This window comes from Capricornis sumatraensis, chromosome 1, assembly GCF_032405125.1.
Source record: "Capricornis sumatraensis isolate serow.1 chromosome 1, serow.2, whole genome shotgun sequence".
Lineage (NCBI taxonomy): Eukaryota > Metazoa > Chordata > Mammalia > Artiodactyla > Bovidae > Capricornis > Capricornis sumatraensis.
The window spans coordinates 10,350,001-10,360,215 of record NC_091069.1 but is presented as its reverse complement, the minus strand read 5'-3'; the positions used below and the strand labels follow the sequence as shown (position 1 = coordinate 10,360,215).

At 43.2% G+C, this 10,215-nt stretch overlaps 1 protein-coding gene across 4 annotated transcripts in view; it reads left to right on the top strand.

Annotated features, from left to right (window-relative positions):
• The first annotated feature begins 1,355 nt into the window (after positions 1–1,355).
• The window catches only part of PBX3 (PBX homeobox 3), a 225,760-nt gene continuing 216,900 nt past the window's right edge, over positions 1,356–10,215 (top strand). For all 4 annotated transcript variants that reach the window (XM_068964577.1, XM_068964567.1, XM_068964559.1 and 1 more), the window contains exons 1-2: positions 1,356–1,555; positions 2,499–2,572. In XM_068964577.1, coding sequence (XP_068820678.1) covers positions 1,356–1,555; positions 2,499–2,572 — 274 coding nt within the window. The remainder of the gene's footprint in view (positions 1,556–2,498; positions 2,573–10,215) is intronic.

The window sequence follows — 10,215 nt, the reverse complement described above, 5'->3', positions numbered from 1 at the left end:
CACCATCCGCGGCGTCCCCGCCTCTCTGCCCAGGGCTTTTCGAACGCTCCAATAAGGATATCCCTTTCTTGACTCCGTCCCGCCTCTTTCGGCTCCGAGTGCGATTCGATTGGCCTGGGACGAGCGGCCGGGTACCCTTAGGATACCACCTCCCGACGGGAAGAGCGGGAAAGTGTACCAGGCGCTGTCCGAGGCGTGAAGCTCAGGGCGCTGCGGGGAAGCACATGGTTGGCCTTGGAGCGAGTTGCCTAGTGTCCCGTACACAACTCTTGGCACCTATGACTGCTAACACTAGGAGCAGAAATCAGGGTGCGGGAACGATGCCTGCGGGCCGGCCTATCCCGGGGGCCAGGACGCGATGAGGCTTGAGGGGACCGGGGGCGCGCTCTCGGGGGTCAGGGGCTCGGAGGCCAGAGGGGCAGGACCGAAGCCCGGGGGCGGTGCCAGCGCCGGCGGCGGGAGGCGCAAGACCCAATGAGAGCGCGCGCCGCCCCCGGGGGCGGGGCGTGCGGAGCGCTCTCCCGCCCTCCTCTGGCCCCCGCCCCTCCCCCCACGGGCGTCCGGGGCCGCAGTGAGTGAGTGGCACTGGCAGCCTGTCAATCCCTCAGCCGAACGGCCTTCGAGCCCGGTCCGCGGCGGCTGCTGGCAGGGTGCGCGGCTCTGGCTGTGGCGGCGGCGACTTCTCTCGCCCCATCAATCTGCTGTCCGCCCGGCGCGCGGCCCGCCGGGGCCCTTCATCGGGCTCAGTGCCCCCGCCGCGCCGGCCCGCTAGCTCCCAAACTTTCCTCCTCCGCCCCTCTAGCTCTTCTCGGCCGGCCCGCCCGCCGGCCCTCCTCCGCCGCCGCCTGCCGCCGCCGCCGCCGCTCCCTCCCCCGGGGCCGCCGGGGTTCGGATCCCGCCCGGCCGAGGCGGCGGCGGCGGGCGAGGGAGGGGAGTGCGCAGGCTGGCGCGGGGGGCGGCGGGCGTCCCGGCAACTCGGCCGGCGCTGAGGAGCAAGTTGCGCGGGGCTACCCGGCGGGGCGCGCGGCGGCGAGGAGGCGGCGCGGCGGCCGCGTGAGGGCAGCGGGCGCCGCTGCGTCCGCCTCCGCCACCACCGCGGAGCCCGGCGCTTCCGCCCGCCGCTTCTCCTCAGCCTCGGCGGCGGCGGAAGCCAGAGCCGGGCGCCCGTCCGCACTGCCTCAGCCGCGGGCCCCGCCGGCCGGGCCGCCCCCTCCCCGCGCGGGCGGGGAGCGCGCGGCCGCCTCCCCCTCCCCCTCCCCCTCTTTCTTCTCCTCCCTCGTCTCCGCCGCCGCCGCCGCCGCCTCAGCCTTCGCCTCAGCCGCCGCCGCCGCCCGCTCCCGCCCGCGCGCGGCGGGATGGACGATCAATCCAGGATGCTGCAGACTCTGGCCGGGGTGAACCTGGCCGGCCACTCGGTGCAGGGGGGCATGGCCCTGCCGCCTCCCCCTCACGGCCACGAAGGGGCGGACGGCGACGGCAGGAAGCAGGACATCGGCGACATCCTCCACCAGATCATGACCATCACCGACCAGAGCTTGGACGAGGCGCAAGCAAAGTTGGTGTCGTCTCATTAAGCATCTTTTGTGTGTGTGCGGGAGCCGGGCCCGCGGCAGAGTCCGGGCCCGGGTTGTGCCCGGGCCAGGGCCTCAGCCCCGGGCGGGGAACTTTCTCCGAAAAGAGGCCTCCGGCCCCGGCCTCTGGGGAACTTGCCCAGCGCCCCTCGACGCGGGCGGGAGTCGGCAAAGTTGCTCTCGGGGCGCGGGACGGACTTGGTGCCGCGTGGATTTCGTGGGTTTCTCTCACCCCATCTCCCCGCGTCCGGCCCTCTGGCAGCCCGGCCCCCTCGCACGGATTCAAACCTCCCGCCCGGACCCGGCTGCACGCCGCCGCGAGCGGGCCCCGGGCCGCACTTGAGGGAAGTGCAACTTTCTCCTCGGCCCGGAGTCCCGGCACCCCGGCTCCGCTCGGCCGCTGGACGACCTCGCTGTGCGGGAGGCCGCCCCAGCCCGGGCGCGGGGCTCTGGGCGGTTCCCCGGCGGGTCCGGGCGCGAGCGGCCAAGTTCTCGGGAAGGGAGGGCCGCCTCGCAAACTTTGCCGAGCTGTCACCGCCCGCTGGCCGCAGTCTGCCGGCCGCCCGCTCCGCGCCCGCTGCCCCGGCGGAGGGCGGACGCGGGAGCCCCTCCACGCTGTCTTCTCCCCTGAGTCGCCGCCGTCTGCCCCCGGATCGCGGCTCCCCGCACGGGTTCGCGCCCCGCGGTCTCCGAGGCTGCTGCCTGCCCGGCAGATGGGTCGCGCTGCATTCGGGCTGGAGCTGTAGCAGCCAGAGCTTGCCGGTTGTCGCTAACTAGTCAACTTGAGTTTTCTGTTGATTTGACGGGGTTCAAAAGAGCCTTCCAAAATAGAGGGCCGGAATTAAATCTTGGATCTAACTTAAGGAAGGCGCCATATTATTCCATAGGTGATGCTAATACCTTTGTGTTTTGCTGTTTGTGCTTTAGGAAACATGCCCTGAACTGTCACAGAATGAAACCCGCGCTCTTCAGTGTCCTGTGTGAGATCAAAGAGAAAACAGGTAAGACGCTGCGCCCCGCGGTGGGCCTGGAGACCCCTGAGGTGGGGTCCGAGCTACTCCTTCGACTCTCCAGTTGAAAGCTGCTGCTTTTGGGCACCGCCATCTTTGATCATTCTTTCCTTCCCACCTCCTGATCTTGAGAAAAAACTGCAATAAATCTGGAGTCGATTTCTGAATTCCGCTCCTGGTGTAAAATGAAGTGTAGAGTGGACGGGGCAGGGTCGCAGTCCCCAAGCGGCCACCTCTGGCTGCAGGCGGGGAGGGGGCCGGGAGCGCCAGCCACCCTTTCCTGCTCCTTTCGCCTTGTTTGTATGTCAGTTTTTAAAAGGAGCCACGGGGACCGACTCCCGCGGAGAAGCATATCCCGAACTTTGTTTTACTTAGCCTTAAGCTTCATTTCCACAGATAGAAGAATAGATGCAATTGAACAGACCCGAGAAGTATGTTTGAATTAGTATTTTAGTTCGGAATACTACTTTTAAGAAGCTGAAAGGGTAATGATGTGTTTAGGCGTATACAATGTATTATATCTATTACTACTTTTATTAAATTTTATGCTTGGAGTCATTACATTGTAAACATACTTAATATATTTTATTAAGTAGAGAAAGGTCCACAGGTGCAGGTTGAACAATTTTTGAAGTATTTAGGGCAGGGAATATATGAGAAGACAGCTTTTGCAGAAGTGCTGGAATGAAAACTATAACTATATATTAGACAAATTTCTGACAATTCATCTCAGTTTAGTTTCCTTGTTAGACTTTTTAAAAACTGAAACTATTTTAGTCTTGAGGTGATGGTAGTGCCTCAAGTAGAATTTGAGGTTTAATTTAGATTTTATTATTTCATTTGCGGCATTATTTTCCCTGTATATGGCAAACAAATGCATTAAACAAGCTTTACTGTTTATTTGTGTGTGTGTTTGTTGGGTATACAGTATTATAAAGTTGCTGTTTTTTAAGTTGGCAAAGAATAGAAGAGAAAGTTAAAGTCCAAAGCATAGGAATATTTAAGTGAAGGTATTTAAAAGTTTAAATGTGACTGTGTTTAAACTGAATGTACAAATATTAGCGCACTGTATATAATTGTTAGTTGGTAGAAGAGTGGTCCTCCTTTTAAACAGATTTTCCACCATGCAATTCTATTCTAATTCTAAAAGTAATCAATAAAAGATGAAGGGTTATTGCTGTCTATTAAAATATATGCTAAAACCATAATTAACAGCAAATATTGAGAGCCTGAAAGACTACTTTTCCTGCTTTTCATTCACATAGTGTGCTTGATTTTTTTATGTCAAGTGAGTGTTTTTAAGATATATTTAAATTTTGAAAACCACAGACATTTTAAAATAACTAACCTTTACTCTGTGTTGGTTTTTAGCTACCTTTAGAAAGCATTGTGATTTAAAACGGTAGATAATTTTGATCTGACTATAAAACAAGACATCAAGCACTAAATCTTGAGATTCTTAGTTTAGAAGCCTAAAAGTACGTAATTCTCAGTAAATTATGTTGCTTAATGTCCAAGGGTTGTCTTGCTATCAGGGCTCCACTTCAGTTTTTGCTGACAGCTAAGCACTGGGGTATTGACTATGTTGTGAATATTAAGATTGATTCAACTTTATATAGCATTATATTACTAGGGAGAGGGGACTGATATCCCTTCCTTCTCACCCCCTTATCATGATTCTTTTCTTTTTTTTTTTGCCTTTTTAAAGTTTTGGCCTAGTTAGTTTGAGAACCAAACCTAGCAAACTGCTTTCCTTGTTTAGACATTTAGCAGCAGGCAGAATTCAATTAGGAAGCATAAGTCCTCTAGTTGCTTATTTGCACAAGACTTAGTTACACCATTCTGAAAGGAAAGTGTAGTCAACCTCATGTCAAAGGTGAGTTACAAAAAAGAAAGAAGTCTTTTCAGAGTCTGGGATTACTGGCAGAGAGAGCCTTGGTAGGGCACTTGCTGTTTAAGAAGCAAGAGGTAGCTGACAAAAGAAATTTTTGTGTTTTGAAAATTGTTTCTGAGGCTTTCAGAGATAACTTGTAAATTAGATTCTCTTTTTGTGCTTTGGCCAGCGGATCCAAGTTTGCACGTTATCTCTTTTGTAAAAAGCCAACGGCCGACAAAGAGTAAAGGCGGCTGTCTGGGCTGAGGCATCTTCCTGCCAGCCTCTCTAAGCTCGAGAGGGACGGGATTTAAGTACCAAATGATTGATGGGGGTGAAGCTCTTTCTCTCCTCTCCTTTCTCCCCTACTACCCAGAGCTCCACCTCACTCTCCAAAACTACTCTTAGAAGGAGACAGGGACGCTGAACTCAGAATCCTTGATTTGAAATAAAACAGCTGTGTAGACATTAGTGTTACCGAAGCAAAGAAATTGGGGCAGCAAATTCCAGGCCTCCCCCTCTCCCCCATCTGTTCCCACAGTCATGCTTTGGAAACATCATGAGCTTATAAAATAAGCACTGTAGATTATAATGTATATCATGTAATGCTTTTTAAAAAAAATCATTTTATTAAATCTAATAACATAGTATCCAAAGATTAATTCTCTATAACCTTAGAGAAAGTTTACCTAGTCATTTGTAATAGAAACTGGGAATACTATGTGATGACTCTATTTTGCATAATAGAGGGGTAGGGGGTTGACTAGTGGGGAGATGGGGGGTAAAGCTGTCATTTCAGTGGATAATGTCATTTTGGTTATGCTTTTTAAAAAATAAGACAAAATCATTAAAAAATCCATATATTTGCAGATCTGCCAGTAGCTTTTGAGGTTTCTGATCAGGCAGTGAACACTGCCAGTTCTGATGCACATAAGGGGTTTAGTTTGAAAAACATCTTTTTTCCCTTCTACCAAATATGAAAAGGTATTTTTCCCTTCTGACAGATAAATGGATAATCTACCACAATTATACTTTTTTTCTTGTTCAGAGGTAGGAAAAGTATACCATGAGATGCTTGCTTTTTCTTGAAAATGTGTTCTTTTATAAAATTTATCATTCAGTTATTTTTGGATAGAAATATCTGTTGAATTGTGATAGCTACGCATTTTGATAGCAACTGAAAGTTACAGGCTTTAAAACAAGATATTTGCCCATTTTAAACTAAGTAAGTGACCCGTGAGATAATTGTTAAAGATTTCTTTTTTAGCCACATTTTACCATCTGTCTCTTATTAAGTATCCATGATACTATGAAGTCTCCTTATCTACCTAGTTCTTTGGGGGCGTTCCCTCACATCTTTTTGGCCACCTTAATCTTGATTGTTGAAGTACTTTGTGAGAGGATTCCATTCTCATAAATCTCTCTTCTTTCCAAAGCCCTTAATTATGAGAGTTTGAATAAAGGAAATGGCTCTTTTTGAGAAAAAAAAAATGTATTTAAAAATATTTTAAAATGAAAATTCAACACTCTAGTATATAATCAGAGTCATATTGTTAAAAAATGTTGTGTATTAGGAAAAAAAATCAGCATAACCTTTTCCTTTCTAAATGGTAGGTTAAAATACTCCATGTTGATAGCTGCCAACCAAACTCTGATTTATTGCCACCACAAACCCTAAATAGCATTCATTTACTAGTAATGTCTAATGGCATACATGATGGTTTGCCAGATTTGTGGCCTTTGTGAGGCTTATAAGCAGGACTGACTTGGGAAGATCATAAAACTTAATGAACTTCTCTACTGCAGGAGGTGTCCGCAGGGGAAGAGAAAGGCCTGCTTGCCTGGTTGGGCTGGTTGAAGTATTTTTTATGTTTAAAGAGAAGAAAATTACTATTAAAAATGCTTTGCTTTTAAAGGAACCCTCCCTAGAAAGAGTCGTAAGGATTTTACATATCAAAACTGGATCAAGAAGGTAGCTTGTGAGTTTTTATATGTGTTTAGAATATGATATATATGATTAAACCTTTTATCTTTACTGCTGTAAGTGGGACTAGCTTTCAGAGAGATAAGGCAGTACTCTTAGTCAGCACCTCTATTTCTGACCTTAAGGGTTTAGAGACTCATGGCATCTTCTTTTTTCTGGCCTGTTTTCTTTCTTTTTTTAATGCTTCAATATAAAAATGTGTTCATTTTTCTTTTTACAGTGCCAGATAATTCTTCAATTCCTAGTGTATAAAATCCAAATATTCCACCAAGTGAAATTTTAACAAGAAAGGTGAAAATTGTTGTATGTGAGTCTAAATGTTACATATAATATATATTGTGTATTCTTTTAAGTTGCTCTTTCAGTACTTCCAATATAGTTATCATTGTTTGTTCCAGAGTTTTAAAAACAAATGCTCTGTTTGATACATGATTCATTTCTGTGTTTTTGTGAACTATTTTCTAGTTTTAAAAACCTTTTTATTATGGAGAACTTCAATTGTAAAAATACAGATAAAGAGAAACTTGAATCCCCATGAACTCATTGCCTACCTTCAGCAGTTAGCAACACTTGGCCAATCTTGTGTTCTCTGTAACTCCCACCCTTTCACAATTATTTTGAAGCAAATTTTAAAGGACTTTTAATGTTTTAAATTTTTTATCAGTTTTAGACATTATTGCTTATTTACATTGGAAATATTCAGTGATTAAATAGGGAAAATTACAAAGTCAGTGTATCCTGGAAATGTCATAAATTTTGTTGCTTTATTGCAAATTTTTTCTGTGTAATTTAAGAATATTTTTTATTTTTATAGATTTGCTTAGCTTACTGGAGCTTTTGAGGGAAGTTTTGAGGAAGGATGTAAAGAGTGATGTTTTTCTAACTTTCTTTACTCTTCTCTCATCCTTAGAAGATAATACATGTAATACATTCATAGAAAATGTAGGAAAAAAAATCTTCTCTACTGGTTTGGAACTTCATGATCTAAAGTATCAAGCAGGTATTATTTTAAAAGTATGGACCTGTCTTCCATACCTTTTTTTCTTATTCCCAATAAAAGAATATTGAACCCTCTTGTCAATACTAACTTGATCTGTGCAAGTAATTCTTTCATGCCTCAATTTTAGTGGACTTCATTTTATTATAGATCTATGTAGTTTTGGTTTTTATTTGGGACTTTACTATGTTATTGTGCTAATTTACATAATTTTAATCCAAATCAGAAGTATCTTAATACAGTGGCAAAGGAAGCCTTGCCTTGCCTCAAAGAGCACATTGGTTCTTTGACTTTCATAAAAATTTTCTGGGTATGTCTTTCATGTTAGGATCCTTTTCCTTTTAACTAATTTTGCTTGTATTTTTAGATTTCTGTTTACAACTTTTGTAAATGGCTACTTCCAAGACCTTTAGCATCTTATTTGGATTATGTGTGTTTTGATAGTTTATGGTGGCATTGTATAGGATGAAGTAATATGAAGTATGGCTATGAAGAATAAAAACCGAAATTCATGAACCACACCCTAAATCATTCGTTTTATTTTGTACTCATAACATTGAAATATTTCAGAATACCCAACAGATCAGTACCGAACACATCATGCTAAATAAGGATTTTTATACTATTTTCCCTCTATTTATGTACATATGAACAACTTTAGGCATTTATTCTTTCAGTATTGACATTATAAGAATTATGTTTTATTAGTTTTCTCAGCAGGCTTGTGTTTTAGCCATTTATCAGTGGTATCAGCATGATTTAGGTAGTAACAGACTAACAATGCTTGTACACTCCCTCCCATGTTGACCTTTTCAAACATTTGCTCTACTTCAGTAGGCCATTTGAGTCTTTACATATGAAGAGAGTAAATAATTTATATCACTATGTAGTGTGAATTGGTCAAAGTTTTTTTAGATCTATCTAGCTAAAAAGATTTTTTACAAAGTTGTAGAAGTTAATCAAACACACAAATTGCTATCAGAGCTCTGTATTAGTGTTACATTTAGCAAATAAATTAGTAGGAAATGCTTGAATGAGCCACTGAAAAAAATAAACCATCTTTTTATGCCTTTAGACACAGATCATATTTGAAAATAAATTTCATTAATCTTCAACTCTTGATTCTAATTACCCCCTTTATAGGCAGAATAGTAACCAGAATCTCTTCTTTATTGTTATTTTGAAAATAGAGGTATTCCATGAACATATACACATGCAATAAATATAAGACGTTTGTAGTTTTTGATGGTTAATGGTAGTTTGCTTTGGTACTAAATTTGAGTGTATGTCTAGTAAAAATATTGGTGTGATAGAATGTGTTAAGTTGAATTGGCGTGGCATTTTTTTTACTTTTGACTAACATGATAGTAACTCATTAGGACTGAGGACAGTTAAAATTAATTATGGATAAAAATAATTGTTAAAAGTTTCCTACTTATTTTCAAGTTAAGTGCTTTACAAATGTTAAACTGTTTTGAACAATAACCCTTTTTGTGTGATCATATTAATGAGAACTTGGTATACAATGTAATCCTTTTAATGTTGTTGATTCCTCACAATGTTTAAACCATTAGTTGGGAGACTGAACATATGTTATGGCAAAATGATTTTTTTTGTTTATTTTGTTTTATGTGATACATAAGTTTTCAAAGCATATTTCTTAGGCATCATAGTCCAGCAGGTGGCTTTTTACATTAAAAAATTCATAAATTTTAAAATCCCATAAAATTTTATTTCAAATTCAAATTAACTAATTGAGAATGTCAACATTTCCACTGTCTCTATATTAACATTTATAATAGAACAAATGGTTGCATATAGAAATTATCTGCAACATAATCTAAATTAAGATTCTAAACAGGCATTGCAGATGCTGGTAACTTTGGCAATTATCATTTTGTTTGGTGAACAGTAGTAAAACAGTGTGCGGTAAAAGTGTTTAGAGAGAGAGGATAAATAAATTGAACAGTTTTGCAATGCAAAGTGGTTTGTGGTGTTTTTGAGGATTTCTTGGCTCTCTCTTAACTGCTATTGTGAGCCTGGAGCAGATTTCCCCATTGCTAATGCCCTAGAAGTATTAATTCACTTTGATATGCTAATTAGAGGGCATTATGCAAGAAATGAGATTAAGTGGCAGCATGAAGCCATTTGCCTGTCAGTAAATTGAGAGCTTTAGCATCAGGAGGAGCTTTGTTTTTTTTTTTAAGTTTCTCTTGGTTTTGCATATAAATAAAATTGATTGAAAGGTCTAGAGAAGCTTCTAGAACATTGGTAGATTCTTCCCTCTATGGTTATTTAAATGTAATGTTACATAACTTTTCTGAATATTAATTGATCTAACTGGAGATAAATATGAAGTTTTCATCTTGTTCTCTATACATGGAAGGATACTAAGAATTTTGCATCATCTAGTCTTTTTCCCTAGAGCCCAGTTTCAGAATATGGCTAGTGAATTCTTTTCAGAAGTGTAAACTTGTGTGTCTTCACTAAACTGAACTTCACAAGAATATTTTCTTCATGGGAAAAAATGAAGAAGTTGTTGGATTGGGCTTCAGGAGACTATATTAAATGAGCATTAAGACTCTCACTTAAATACCTAATTCTAGTTGCTGGGAGGCATTAGAATTAGTGGTTAAATTCTACCATTTACACAACCTGTGGAATTTACATTTCAGCATGTATCTGTTGTTTTAAGATTACCATATTATTTGATTTTCACGTTGAAGATGGTGTTTCATACTTGATTCTGCTTTTGCTTTTGCAGTTTAAGCCAGGCCTTT